Source organism: Hylobates moloch, unplaced genomic scaffold (genome assembly GCF_009828535.3).
Source record: "Hylobates moloch isolate HMO894 unplaced genomic scaffold, HMol_V3 SCAFFOLD_29, whole genome shotgun sequence".
Lineage (NCBI taxonomy): Eukaryota > Metazoa > Chordata > Mammalia > Primates > Hylobatidae > Hylobates > Hylobates moloch.
Genome location: NW_026652304.1, coordinates 1469758 through 1485380, shown reverse-complemented (window position 1 = coordinate 1485380; position 15623 = coordinate 1469758). Strand labels below are relative to the sequence as shown.

Here is a 15623-nt window from a genome sequence, read left to right as displayed (position 1 = left end):
TCCAGCCTGGGCAACAGAGTGAGACTCTGTCAAAAAAAAAAAAAAAAAAAAGGAAGGAAGGGAGGGAGGGAGGGAGGAAGGAAGGAAGGAAGAAGAAAGAATGAGAAATAAAGAAGGAAGGAAGGAAGGAGAAAGAGAGAGAGAAAGAAAGAAAAAAGAAGAAAGAAAGAAAGGAAGAAAGGAAGAAAGAAAGAAAAAGAAAGAAGAGAAAACCATCTTTGTGGAATACAGGAATTTGGGATGGCTGGAGGTTTCTCACTCATTTTTGTTAGATCCCTTTTCTGCTGCTGTGTAAGAGCAGCTCGAACTAAAGGTGCCATCTGCACAGTCGTTCACGCGGTGGCTCTCTGTTTGTCCGCCGTGGGAAAGGCAAGGGGCAGCTACCTTGAGCTTTTTGATCTGGAGCTCGATGGTCTGGATGTCAGTGCTGAGTTCCAGATGCTGGAGCTGTTCCAACTCCTCCTCCGTGTCCCCCAGCCAGGCCCAGGTGCTGTTCAAGTCTGAGTTAAACTGCTGCCATTTCTGGAGGTTCTGCTTCATCCTCAACTCCTTGCTCAATGCCTGGGCCTGGAGAAGCTCCCATCGGTCAATCACACCTGGCAAGACATGCATACAACAGTGAGGTTATTTTCCTCTACGTGTGATGTTTATGAAATGCTTTAAACATAGATTGGCAGCTAACTTTAAATAGCAACAGAAAGAAAAGTAATTCCACTGGGCATTTTTGTTGTTGTCAACTGGAAATAACAGTTACACAGGTACAATGGCTGTGTTTTTTCTGTTTGTATTTCTAATAATAATGAAGCAAAAAAGTTAGTTACATGGGCGTTAACACTGTAAAGAGCTTTACAAAGTAATAAGCAGTCATGAGCACGAACTATCGTTCAGTTCTTGGATCCTGTCTACAATAGGGCTTTGAGCACACACACAGAAAATGCCTGATTAGATATGTGAGAAACAGTGCATTACAATAATTGGAACATGAGGGCTGGGGTGGTAGTGCGCGCCTGTAATCCCAGCTACTTGAGGGGAGGCGGGAGGATTACTTGAGCCCAGGAGTTGGAGTCTAGCCTGGGCAACACAGCGAGACTTCATCTCAATATTAAAAATAATAATAATAGGCCGGGCGCGGTGGCTCACGCTTGTAATCCCAGCACTTTGGGAGGCCGAGGCGGGCGGATCACGAGGTCAGGAGATCGAGACCACAGTGAAACCCTGTCTCTACTAAAAATACAAAAAATTAGCCGGGCGTGGTGGCGGGCGCCTGTAGTCCCAGCTACTCGGGAGGCTGAGGCAGGAGAATGGCGTGAACCCGGGAGGCGGAGCTTGCAGTGAGCCGAGATCGCGCTACTGCACTCCAGCCTGGGTGACAGAGCAAGACTCTGTCTCAAAAAAAAAAATAAATAAATAAATAAATAATAATAATAATAAATGAAACATGGGCAAACACTACCACGATGGCATGCATCATCCCCTCACTGTCAAAGGAGACTGTTATAACTTGGAAGGAAATTCTCGGGATAGAATGGTGTAGAGCAAGGCCAAGCAGCCTAAGGGGAACTTCACTGTTAACAAAGTGCTTCAGGATCTTCTATTTCATTCACTCTTGAACTGGATGCTATGCACTCACCAGCCGTTTGGGTTTCGGTACTATGCAGGTTAACAAAGCCAGGAAGGCTCTCCTCTTCCTCCTTCAGTTTGTGCTCCAGTCTCTTCACGGACTCTATACTGCCACTGCATTCGCCCAGCAGTTTCATCTGTTTAGACATAAACAGCCGGCCCCTGTCACCCAAATCTTCATGAGTGCAAAAGCTTCTGGGGAAAATATCTTTGTAGCTTCTCAGCAAGAGAAGTGTCTGTGTTTGGCTCCTCTGTGCCACCCTGCTAAAAATAAGCCAAGATGGCCGAGTGTGGTGTCTCAGGCCTGTGATCCCAGCACTTTGAGAGGCCGAGGAAGATGGATTGTTTGAACTCAGGAGTTTGAGACCAGCCTGGGGAACATGGCAAAACTCTGTCTCTACAAAACATACAAAAAATTTAGCTGGGCATGGTGGCATGCATCTGTAGTCTCAGCTACCTGGGAGGCTGAGGTGGATCACCTGAGCTCGGAGGGTCGAGGCTGCAGTGAACCATGATTGCGCTACTGCACTCCAGCCTATGCAACAGAGTGAGACCCAGTCTCAAAAAGAAAAAAGAAAAAATAAGCAGAGGCAGGCTGGGCACGGTGGCTCCTGCCTCTAATCCCAGCACTTTGGGGGCCGAGGTGGGAGGATCAGTTGAGCCTAGGAGTTGGAGACCAGACTGGGCAACATAGCGAGACCCTGTCTCTATAAAATATTTTAAAAATCAGCCAGGCATGGTGGTGAGCACCTATAGTCCCAGCTATTCAGGATGCTAAGGTGAGAAGGTTGCTTGAGCCCAGGAATTCAGCTGCATGCAGTGAGCTAAGACCATGACACCACACTCAAGCCTCGGTGACAGAGTGTGAGACCCTGTCTCTCAAAAAAAAAAAAAAAAACTAAATAAGCAAAGTTCAAAAACATGCCTTTAAACAGGTGATACATTCACATATACAAAAAGCAATGCCTTAAAGATATACTTTGCATACATGATTTTGCATAAGAAGTCCTTGAAGTTTCTTTAAGATTCATGGATCAAAACAGATTAAACCAATCTGCGATTTAAAACTCAGAGCCCTCAGCTGGCAATGCAGTATATAATTTTTGGCAAGTTGCTCCCTCTTTCTCTTTCTTAAATTGAAATGTGGGAACGTTAATGTTACCACAAATCTCATGGGAACTTTCTTGCATTAAATAATTAAAATACTTAAAATTATAGAGCAATATTAAAGCCAGCTGTTTTACCAAAAAATGTAAGCAATGTTTAATAGGTATCAAGGAACTAAATTCTGAAGTCAAAGAAAAGCTTCCAAATTCATTTTTAACATCACATACAGTATTCAAAGATTAAAAGAACAAATCATTTCAAGATACTCCCGCTGTGCTTACCATAAAGCCTTTAACAAATCACAATGCCAATAGGACTGTTACTTTGATTACTTTTGGTTGAGGTTAAGTGTAATCCCAGTGATGTCAGTATGATTATCATCATAAAACTATATCACAGGTATTTTTAAAAAGTGGTTTCACTATAGTAGAAGTTGGTATAATAGGCCAAACTGAACAGGAAACAAACTCATGATTGACCGCTCTTCTGTAATTGTAAGGATAATAAAATCAACACATATAGCCAGAACAGTTTTCTTCCCTAATTTCAAAAAGTAGAACGTGTGAGTTGTGACCAGACTTGGGGAAATTCATTTTTCTTTCCTTGTACTAACCAGTCTTTTGGATATGAAAGAAGACGTGAGGCAGAGAAGAGACTGGCTTTAAAATTCTCTCAAGTACGCATAGGAAAGCAGGTAGTTCTCTAGGGAAAATTAACTGGTCAGTAACTTGAGTAGGGCAAATAACCCTCTGCTAGACTTCATCATACATAGCCAATAGCCACATAGATAGAACTGGTAGTATATCCAATGCCTTGCTATCTTTTCCCCAAATCCCTCTTGTTAGAACTGTTTTCTTCAGAATGAGCACACTAAAAACAGAAGAGAAAAACATTCCCAAGGTCATTTGGTGAACCCAGGAAAAGAACTACAAAAAAACTGCATGTTAGTAATCTATTAGCTAAAATCTGCTGCTCCAAGGATAACCTTGGTCCAGAAATTATTAGTTGAATTTGGAAAAATGCCTAATGACTTTTGGGAGCCAAAGTATTTTGTTGCTCTCAATGAAAAGGATCTCCCTAAGTGCTCAGTGGAAAGGAACAGGTTTGTCGTTACAATAGTTTTGTGGGCCTAAAAACAGACAAGTTCTACTCAAATGGTAACTTAATAACAGGGCTTGGCTTTGCACATCCAGGTTCATGAGTTCAAGGGCAGCGTGGTATTCAGAGACCACATAAAGCCCTTATGCTGCAGACGAACTGTTCTTTGACACAGAACTGTGGTTTCCGTACAGGTTGGAATCAGGCTGGCCAGGATACTTACGTAGCCTTTGTAGCTGGTGTCTAGCTCCGGCCCCGTGGGAGTTTTGCTGCGAATGATATTTTCGGTTTGCTGTATCTGAAAGCGGCTATCATCCAGGGCTTTGCCCAGTTGTCGGATCTGTGACTCTAGGGCACTGTGGTCTCCTGCGGTGGCAACCATAAGAATCTTTACCGGACAAACTATTTGACTTATTTAAAGCTTGATATTCAAGGAGAAGTTTCAGAAATGATTTCAGTTACAGCAGCATAGAAATGGCAGGTGTGGGTAATTACAAAGCAAATTTAGTACCATCGTGCTGGTGGGTTAGACATTAAAATGGCCAAACCAATGAAGGTGCTTGACTGAAAGCCCTAGCAGATTGGACGTCGCAAAACGGCTCTCCAGTCTGTTTTGAACAGCTTCGTGCACCTGACCCTCTTCCAGCTGAACCCCTGATCATCTGAATGTTGTCAGTATGGAAGGCCTTTCTAAAAATCTGCAATGGCGTCTACTGCATCTCAGTAAGGAGAAAGCTGTTTTTTTTCTCATGTTCTTTCTGCTGTCACTTAGTGAGCAGGGGAAGATCCTCCCTCTGATTTTTCTTTGTGCACCTCAGGGGAAGATAGTGTCATGGAAGGCTCAGGTTGCTGCATCATTTACTGAAGGCATAAATTCATTAATCAAGAAAAGAGTGCCTCAGAATAGATATATACAGAGATATCAGATTAGCAACGACTTGCTTTTATTTAAGATCTAAAACAAAACCAGGAGAAAGCTAAAATTTTAACATTTCCATCTAGGCAGGTTCTTACTCATAGCCTAGAATTGTGGCTCATTCTCCTCTGAAAGTTGTAACATTTCTTTGTAAAATTATAGTGTGTGTGTGTGTGTGTGTGTGTGTGTGTGTGTATCAAAGCCTTTGAACTACACAGGAACATTTGATCATCAGAGTGAAGCTAGCATGGGGTGAAAGCAGAACAAATATTAGTAAGCCTTATTAAATGAATTTATTTGTTTCTAAAAAAGGTCTTCTAGATACACCTAGGAGAGGTCTCTCCCTGGGAATCACCCTCTCAGTAATGTTACTTTGCTTTCTGTCCTTTTGGTTTTCTTCAAAAACCGAAGCATAAACTATTAACTCCATGATTCGATATCATATCACTGCGTTCAAACTATTCCCCCCTACATCCCACATCACTGATCCTGAACTCCTGAACTACAGTTTGTCTAATACAACACTAAGCAAAACTAGTTCCATTTTTCTTTCTTTAATTCTTCTTGTTTCAGGAATAGTTCTGTCCTTATCTATGGCTCAACATACCGTGGAATACATTTTTCCTTTCAAATTATCTTATAAGACCTCTGAAATTAAAATTACATATATTTTTTAGAGCTGAAATCTGATCTCACCCCTTGTCTCACACAGGATTCCTGAGACGAGGATAAAGTGGTGGATGTGCCCAAGGTCACTCATGCAGGCTGGTGGACTTGGGACCAGAGCCTGCGCCCTGACTCTCCAGCCACAGGTAGGTTTGCGTGCAGTGAAGCTGAAATTACCACACCACGTAGAACACTAGGGCACAGAGGCTGATGACTGGGTTTTCTTTCTCATATTTTCTGCAGTTAATGGGCATGAGAGGTCTATACTTAATGAGACCAATTACCATTTAACAAGTTGAGAAGTTATTTTGTTTCACTCAATTAGTGAAATCTTATTCTTGGTGTGGATTTAACCAGCTGTTTTTGCTAGTACAGCAGTAAGAGAGGAAGGCTGTGCCTTAACATGCTAGAGCCACAAAGCTGGGAGAGATACAGCAGATGTGCTAAGAGAGGAGGCTTGCTACACAGGGGAGGGAGGGAGGCTGGCTCCGGCTTGTCGTGCCTACCGGAGGTATTTTTGATTGCATTTTCTGTGAGTTTTACATAGGCCTCAGGGCTTTCGGGGATCATTACGTCTGCAAAAAAAGCACAGTCTAAGTTGACAGCTAAGTTCTGGAAACCTTGAATCCCTTGTGCAGGAAAATAACTTTCCTAGGGGAAAAAAAGGAAGTCAGTTATTCTAGACACACAGCTCCTGAGTGCACAGAGGAGCGTGCAGGCTCACCAAAGGTTTCCTGAAATTAATCATAAGAATTCACAGTGGGCGGGGTGCGGTGGCTCATGCCTGTAATCCCAGCACTTTGGAGGCCAAGGCGCATGGATCACCTGAGGTCAGGAATTCGAGACCAGCCTGGCCAACGTGGTGGAACCCCATCTCTACTAAAAATACAAAAATTAGCCAGGTGTGGTGGCAGGTGCCTGTAATCCCAGCTACACGGGAGGCTGAGGCAGGAGGATCGCTTGAATCCGGGAGGCGGAGGTTGCAGTGAGCCGAGATTGTGCCACTGCACTCCAGCCTGGGCAACAGAGCTAGACTTCATCTCAAAAAAAAAAAAAGAACTCACAGTGACTGAGAGTGTTTTTACGAGCCAGGCTCTGGTCTGAGCACAAATTTACCACACAGAAACCCTATAGGGTACCTGGGAATGTTATTCCCATTTTATAGATGAGAAAACTGACACACAGAGGAATTAGGTTCCTTATCCAAGTTTAAACAGAAAGTACATGGCAGAACTGAGATTTCAGCCCAGAAAGTCAGACTCCAGAGCAGCGCCGTCCCATATATTTCTACGTGAACTACATATGTAATCTTGCAGGTTTCATAGCCACATTGGAAATGTAAAAAGAAACATATAAAATTAATTTTAACACTATATTAGATAGGGATTATAACATGTAATCAATATAATTATTAATATTTTATTTTCTTTCTTTGTAGTAAGTCTTTGAAATTCATGTAAGCGTGTTTTCCACGCACAACCCATCTCAATTTGCACAGTCCAATCTCAGAACTCAACAGTCCCAATTGGCCAGTGGCTGGTTTTGGACAGCTCTGCTTCAGATGCCATATGCCTGACTAATAGGCCTTACCGTAAAGACAAAATAGAAATGAGAGAAATCATTTTCTTTTTAGAACAGTGTCATCCCTTGGGAATCTGATGTGAACCACCAGAACCAAACAGAAATTCCCCAGATGTCCTTTGAGAGAATGTATGAGATACATTTCCAAGTGCCACAGATCAGCCTCCAACTCTTTATTCTATTTTTATTCACCTTCCTTATAGAGTTCCTGTTTCTCTGTCCATCCCTTCACTGCATGTGTGGCTTGGGTGGTGGTCCTTCTTGCTTTCCTTCACACACTCTTCCTGTGTGAGCTCCTCCGTTCACTCCAGGACCATTGACATTTACATGTGAATAACTACCCAATCTGCATTTCTGGCTTCTGCACTTCACACCTGTGCATCTACGACTGGACATTTGCATTTAGACATTCTGCAGGTATCTCAAGATCAGGATGCACACAAGCAAACTCATCCCCTCCCTGCTTTCACAGCCTTGCCTCCCTTGCCCAGCTGCACCCACAGTGCTCCTTCCCTCTTGTGGTCCTCAGGGCCTAGGACCACCTGCATCTTTCACCAAGATGCCCAGCCCAGAAAATCGCCTCCATCCCAGTTCAATGGACTGAGAGTTCTGGAGGAGTCTTCTCTGTGCGATTTCTCATATCACTCCCATTCTCTCCATTCCCAATGCTGCTTCCCCTGGTTCAGGCCACCACCCTACTTCTGTCTGAGGTTGTAAAAGGTTTCATTTGGACTCTCTCCCCTGAATATGCCCTTCTCCCTGTGGTATCCAGAAAGATACAATATGAAAATCTGCACATCCCTGAGGAGGGAAGATCCCAGCACCTCCCTCCACAGATGCTGCTGTGGCTCCACGACCTTCAGGATAGGAGCCCAAGCTCTTGCCCATGGTGAACAGGCTGCTTCACAGCCAGGCTCTTCTCCACTTTGTCCATTCCATGCCTGTCATTCCAGACAAACTGTCGATGATCAAAAGCACCAGGCCAATCACAAAGCAGGGAGGCTTCCCCTGCTTTCTTCCTCTAGCACTTCTGAGCCCACCTGACCAACTGCGATTCACCCTCTGGGCTCTACTCCACTGTTTCTTTCCCAAAGCCTCTCCCTGGACTCCAGCTTTGTTGCCCCTGCTTGTGTGTCCTGCCACCACACTGCCATCTTAGCCCCAAACACTTCACACAGTGGTTTCTCACTGTGTCCCACACTAGAGTGGAAGCTCTGGGAGAAGAAGAGGAACTGTGTATTCCTAGGACCTGGCAAAGCACTTGTCACCTACTACCACAAATCTACGTGGAATAAATCAATGGCCACACCAAATTTTGCATTTTATAATCACATTCATATCTAAGTGTTCACTTAGGTACAATTTCTCCGCATGGGAGAAGGAAGCAAATGATTCTGGATAGCTGTCATGTTTCCAGGGCAATATTAATTCCCTCTGACTTTCCTTTAAGCTGGCACACTGGAGAGGATCTTTCCTACCTGATAAGCCAACAGCTCCCCGGAGGTAGAAATCTTTGTCATCCTCACCCTCTTCATCCTCAGAGGGCAGAGCTCTGGACACTGCAGACTCCAGGTCCCGACTGAGGTCATAGTCGTGATCCCACTCCAGGGGGATGGAGTCCACACTAGCCGGGGTGTCTCGTCCTGACCGCTCGCTCCGGAGGGGCTGAGCGAGCGAGAGGGAGGGGTTGGAGGAAGGCTGTGGAGAAAGCAGGCTGTCTGCAGAACGGTCGTGCCAGTGCAGGTCCGACAGAGCTGCAGAGTCTTCCAGCTCCAGCTCCCTGTCTGAGAGGTCGTGCTCATCGTCTGGGAGCTAGAAGGGAAGTCAAGGCAACCCCGTCACTGTAGTGGTCAGACTATCTTTTTATCGGGGCCACCTGCCTACCATGAGGGGACAATTTTTAACTTCTTATGAGCAAATAAATAAGAATCTTCTGATCACAGAAATACAGGGGACAGTGCTGCTCTAGAGTTTGACTGTCTGGGTTGAAATCTCAGTTATGCTGTGTGCTTCCTGTTTAAGCTTGGATAAGGAAATTAATTCCTCTGGGCCTCAGTTTTCTCATCTATAAAATGGGAATAACAGTCCCAGGCATCCCACAGGGTTTTTTCTGAGTGTGAAAAAACTAAAAAGTCTTATAAATTATCCTACATAAGCCTCAGTTTCATTGTTGGTAAAATGGGAATAACATTAAAACCTACTTCAAATAATTAATATGAGATTAAATAAATATTATAAAGAAGGGCAATCTACTACCATGTCTACCACACAACACCTACACACTGGCACGGATCGGAAATAAGAGCAAATTACTGAGAACTTAGCTTGTCCTTATAGCCCAGATATAAAATAGGTTTGATTGTAGAAGATTCCCAATACTCTAATAACACCTCTTATAGGTACGATGTGATTATGGTAGCAATTAGGAAAATGGAAGAATGAAAATTCACCTAAACCTAACCTCATCAATTAAGAAGCTGTTCCTTTTATTGTATTTCTTCTAGAGACTTTTCTTATTTCTTCCAGAGGCTTCTCTAGAGCCACGCTGTCCCATATGTTTCTGTGATCAAAAGATTCTTACTTATCTTCCATAGAAGATATAAGCCAAATGTTCTTCTAAACTCTTTCTATACATTAACTCATCTAATGCTCAAAACAATCCTTTGTACAGGGTAGTTACTGCTACTAAACCACTTTCACATTTGAGGAAGCTGAAGCAAGAAGGGTGAAGTGAGTAGCTTGCCGAAGGTGACAGCGACAATGCAGGACAAAGCTAGGACTTGAACTCAGGTGCTCCAGCTCCAGAGTCTGGGCTCTCACCCACTATACAGTACAACTCAATCCCACACGATTTATTTTCTTTAGATTTAACGACAACTAAGAAAATCAATGTTACATACAGGCAGGCGGATCAGTTTCTTATGGTATCTTTCCACACGCCCGAAGACCTCCTGGCAGTAGCGTCGGAGCTCATCTAGTTCCTCCTCGATGATCGCCGCATCCAAGGGCTCACTCTTTTCTATCAGCTGTTCTCCTTGGGCAATTATCTGCTCAATCTTATTGTGGTTCAGTGAAATTTCCTGCTGGAAGGCCTAGGGAGTACAAATCTCATGTGATTTCGCTGTTGTTGTTGCTTACATTGATATAAAAGAATCATAATAGATGTATTTCTCATTACATTAAAAAAGACATGTAGGGGCTATTTAATTGACCATATACAAGAGGCTATTACCTTCTAAAGTAAATCATACGCATTTTCAGTCAGAACAGGAGTCATAAATAGAAACATTCGAATTCCATGATCAGAAATGCGCTTTTGGCTAATAAAATTTACCATCACACGTAGTGTGGGTAGAGAATAACATGGGAAAATACTCAAACCCACCGTAAGTTGACAGCACTGGTTATCCCTAATGAAAGCAATGGCAGTCAATACACTGCCACTGAAATAAATGTGGCATTTTAAAGAAATATCCCGAATATTTTAATTTCAGATGTCCTCATCCTATGTCAAACATGACTAAGAGAAGCCATCCAATGCCACGCCTTCTTCTCAGGTGATTCTTTTATTATTTCAGAACATAGGCAGGTAAAGTTATAATGATTTGAAAAACAAGGAATTCCAGGAGGATTATTTAGATTCATTCTATGTGTTGCAAAAGATTTAAATCACTGGGGTATGTTTCAGTGTTAACTTTTAATTCAATAAATTGTGGAAGAGCTGAATTGTCCAATGGTGAAAAAGACTCCCAGGAGAGAAGGGAGGGTAGTAATAAGTTCCATCATCCTGCCAGAGTCCCGAGGGACAAGATTCAATTATCACTTGGCAGAAACTTTCCGTGGAAGGATGTAAATGTTGATTTGCCTGTGAGATGACAGGAGAGAGGAATCAGGGGAGAGGGTGAGGCAGAATAGCAGGGTTTACTGTTTCTTCCATCCTGAGAATCCGTGTCTAAGGGCAAGTTCCTTGTTTCATTATAACAACCCAAAGGTTATGGGCGTCATGAACATTCTTTAAAAAAATCCATCTATCTTGGGAAGAAAATTTCATAAGTTGCCTTGGAAAATATTCAATTTGTTAAACACTCCCCCTTTTAGGAAATCCTTACATCTAATGTATATCCCACCTATTCAAATTTCTAGCTAGCCTCTGTGTTTGAATTATATAGTGAAAAATACAAAATGTATTTAAAATTAACTTGGTATCTAAGAATGTAGACTATGAGGAATGAAATCCTGACATAGGAAAGTTGTATTGCTTTGCAACATGGAGGTTAAAGGAACCATGTGAAGGTGCTACAAACAAATTAGAAAAAATAAATGAAAACAACAACAAGGCCAGGAAGGGTGGCTCAAGCCTGTAATCCCAGCACTTTGGGAGGCCAAGGCAGCCAGATCACTTGAGGTTAGGAGTTTGAGACCAGCCTGGCCAACATAGTGAAACCCCATCTTTACTAAAAAAATACAAAAATACAAAAGTGTGCCGGACGTGGTGGTATGTGCCTGTAATGTCAGCTACTTGGCAGGCTGAGGCAGGAGAACTGCTTGAACCAGGGAGGCGGAGGTTGCAGTGAACCAAGATTGCACCACTGCACTTCAGCCTGGGTGACAGAGCGAGACTCTCTCTAAAAAAAAAAACAACAACAACAACAACAACAGAACATCCCTAACACCCTGGCAATCAAGCTGATTGAAAATCATTCAAGCTGTTGAAAAATATCAACAACAATATCAATATCAAATAAGATAAGAGCACTACCCCGAGATAAGCAATAGCAGTTATCTCTGGGTAGTGCTCTTTATCTTATTTTTTATATATTTTATATTTTCTGATTTTGTTTGCAGTCCAGAACTCATTTTTCAAAAGAAAAGTTATTTGCTATGTTCTTCACAAAACAGCCACAAATCCTTTCCTTTTCGGGTTTTCTTCACATTGATAACTTGAAAAATAATCTATTACCTTGAGTTGCTTTATTTTAGCTTGAACATCACACTCAGAAAAATGTTCAATATTAGTGAGCTGCAGATCCATCTCTGTGAGCCAGACCAGAATGCTGTCTCGTGCAGTCTCAAACTCCTCACGCTGGCCAATAAAATGCTGGAAGGCAAGAGGAAAGTAGTAACAATTATTTTTATTAAAAGTCCTTCTAAACATATGGAGATGGCACAGCAAATTCCAGTGTTCTGTAAAGTCATTTTCTCAGCAAGTAATGAGAAGCCTGCAATCCTTTGCTATATCACTCCCCCGTTTATTCCTCCTGCCATCCCATTCTTACAAAATCACTGAGACTGTGTCTCAAGACTGCATTCAAATGGCCCAATCCCATCCTCTGGACTCTAAATTACAGACGAGGCACAGCAAAAACCTTGAGTCTGCGCAAGATGGAGGTGACACGCTTTTGCAGGTTGTCCCATCTCTGGTTGCCTTCGTGAACCATCTGTTTGAGGCTACACGCTGAATCAGTGCGGTTCTCCCTGGCCAGGCGGCGGTACTGCTTGTTGATCAGTTCCAGCTGCGTCAAGCACTCGTGGACCTGTCGCTGGAAAGCCTAAGGCCACAGAGAAGCATATCAGTGTGGGAAATCAGCGAAGGACTCTCAGTAGTGGCTCCTGGTTTTCTTATTGTAGCGTCTGGGAGAATGGGAAGTTACACTACCACAGAGGGAAAGAATGATGTCTAATAACGGTACACTTCCCCTTGTTAATGCAAAGTCATCTAGTCAGCGTAACTTAAAGGAAAGGGAGAATCTATCAAAAAATATGAAAATGGGGAGTAGTAATGAATAAACACACACGCACCCAGCACACATATATAGACACACACACACACACACACACACACACACATACACACACATACATATACATGTAGCTTTAAAAATAATTAATGTCCTGGAAACAAATATTCCCACAAAGCAAACCACTATAAAAAATATACACGTGTGTGGAAATGTGAGTTTGAAATGTTGACGATTTCTGCTGTCAATATGGAGAAAAAGATATCTATAATGGAACTGTTTATTTGTAAAACATGTACTTTTCTAAAAATCTATAAATTACCTCAATTCTGCTGTTCATTGGGAAAAAAACTTAAAACTACCTTTTGCAAAAGGTCTTCCAAAAAATCAAGCTATTATAAGCTTTTAAGAAAAGTAATTCAGTAAAATACAAGTAACTTTATATTTCAAAAAATTTGGAACATGCTCTGTTTATTTTTTTGTTTTTCCTGTGATTTAATTAGTTTTTATAAAACATGTTAGAGCTAGTGTACCACCCCACACAGCAGCATCTATTTGCTTTTGAGGGTATCCCAGGGACAGTTCAGAGATTCTGAAGGTAAAATATTCTTTTCTGCCTTTTCCCTGCAATATAGAAGAGCCCTATAGCATAAGAGTCATTTGGCCAAAATAAAATGAAGCTTTTAAAAAAATCATTTGTATGATTTATGACTGATTTTTATCTTGGCATTAGACCAAAATGAAAATTATAATTAATAAATTGAACTGTACTCATCAAATCCCCAAATTCTGTTTTCCTTAGCTCATCACACTGTTTACATGTGACCACATTTCTGCCTTTTAAATTGCTTTCCTTCTGAGAGCTGCTTTCAGAGCCTTCATCCTAGGAAATCCCAGCTTCCAGTCTAAAAATCTTAAGTTATTTCTCTAGCAAAGGGAGTGGTAAGGAAAGTTCAGCTCTGGCCATGACTGGAAGTCCCAGTTCGTGTTTGTCCATTGGGGTAAGGTTGGAGTACCCCCAGGCAGATACCCCAGCACAACCACGTCCATCCCAAACGTTCATGCAATTGGACCAGCTAAAGACTGCCCCCAAGCACAACTTTGTTTCTGCAATTCATTTCTGTCTCTTAAGAAAATTAACTACAAAATTCATGATAAATAATAAAATCAATCATTATAGAAGCTAACTATAAGGCTAACTTTTGCTTTAAAATCTGAGAGTCTAAAATAGCATCAAAAAGAATCTTATATAATCTGCTTTGCAGTATAAGCCAATTATAAAAGGTTTTAACCTTTATGAAGCGAGTGTGTAAGATGCAGCTGAGCAACTCTTCCACTAGCATTCATTCACATCGAGATGACCTGGAATCTACTGCAGAGTTTACTGAGCTTTTTACTAGTAGTTTTCTAAGGGAGTATCTTTTATATAGGAATAAAAGTGTTGTTTATTTTAATTTAGTGGTACAGTTACATATGAATTCATTCACCATTCAGACATCAGAGTAATTCATCCATTTCACAAAGTATTTGAACATTTTTCTAGATTCATATAGCTGTCCATGTACAACCCTGAGAGTTTAAACTCCATAAGAATAAAAAGCGAACTTCCTATTTCCCATCATAGGCCTCAGTAAATGCCTGGTTACCTGACGTTGCAAGGTAAAAATGAATGCAGCTACATTTCATTACATTTTCAGTCTTATTTCTAAACATCTCAAGGAACTTGGGGCATAATTAGCAACCGAGAATGGTCAGAATGCTTCTGAACTCTTTGCTGTCAACATATCTGAGCACACAACTGCCTATTAGAGGGAACTGAAGGGAAAAACACCTTCAAATTTACAAATGGTCAGTTTTGGGCTAGGTCAGGTCTTCCATGAAAATGAAAGGCAGCTGAGAAGTCAGAGCTTCATTGTACAACAGTGACACAGTGGACTTGAGATTGTGCAAGCAGGCAAGGTACTGGAATCAATTCTTGGATAACTTCTTTCTTTATGAATATGACTACACTACAGCTATTTTCATCTCAGTGTAATTGAAAAGTTTTGGTGACTCAAGACCAGTACTACTCTTCACTGTGTAATTAAAAATGAATTATAATGAAAACGTTTTATTCCATTCTAGAGCCAACTCTTTTATCAAATACACACACATACACACACACTGCGATTAAGTAAAGAAAATACAAAAATGTATTTGGAAGGTAGATGTTTATAGTATTAAAAAATCATATTTTAATCTTAGAAAAGATGGTTGACTGTGGAATAATTCTGAAATAAAAATCATGCCAAGATCTTTTGGGAGGAATCACGATTCTTCTTTTCTAGTAGAATCTCTCTTCATTACTACAGTATTTCTGCTTCTTGATAATCTTAAAATAAAAACCTCTTTTTCCCCCTTCTTTGCCTACATATGAGGTCATAATAAAGATGGCTGCAAAGTCCTCACCCAGCAATTTGAACAGATAACATGTGGTGAACAGCTAGTTTAGGTCTTGGAACTCCAACTACCAGCTGGCTACTTTAACAGCAAAATAAGGATTAAAAATTTGGAATTATAGATCACCTCAAATTTCTTTAGTTCTTCCTTGGCAACTGTATAGATGACCCCAGAAGAGCTGGGAAAAGCAGCTGTTCTTTCGGAAGACTTCAGCCAATCTTCAAAACGTGAATAGTCATCCAGAAATTTCTGCCACAATCGCCACGTCTCTTCAATTCTGGGGCAGAAAATGAAAGAACAGATTCTGATTATTGGAGACTGTTTTCGCTCCCGAACCTGGTCTGATGACTGCGACTGGATTAAGGGTGCCCACAGAGGCAACTGTCATGCCAAACAATAACCATTCCTCGAGCCAAATTTGACCAGAGAGCAAGAGAGACAACTGTTTGAGCTAAAAT

The 15623-nt window shown here is 41.7% G+C and overlaps 1 protein-coding gene across 1 annotated transcript in view; it reads right to left on the bottom strand.

Moving 5' to 3' along the window:
• Nucleotides 1-15623, bottom strand: part of LOC116463206 (nesprin-1) — a 532426-nt gene that overhangs the window by 17855 nt on the left and 498948 nt on the right. The window contains exons 132-140 of the mRNA XM_032146204.2: nt 15292-15442; nt 12355-12537; nt 11949-12086; nt 9889-10080; nt 8467-8800; nt 5914-5982; nt 4049-4191; nt 1631-1757; nt 385-596 (exon numbers count right to left, since the gene is read on the bottom strand). Of these exons, the coding sequence (XP_032002095.1) occupies nt 385-596; nt 1631-1757; nt 4049-4191; nt 5914-5982; nt 8467-8800; nt 9889-10080; nt 11949-12086; nt 12355-12537; nt 15292-15442 (1549 nt within the window). The remainder of the gene's footprint in view (nt 1-384; nt 597-1630; nt 1758-4048; nt 4192-5913; nt 5983-8466; nt 8801-9888; nt 10081-11948; nt 12087-12354; nt 12538-15291; nt 15443-15623) is intronic.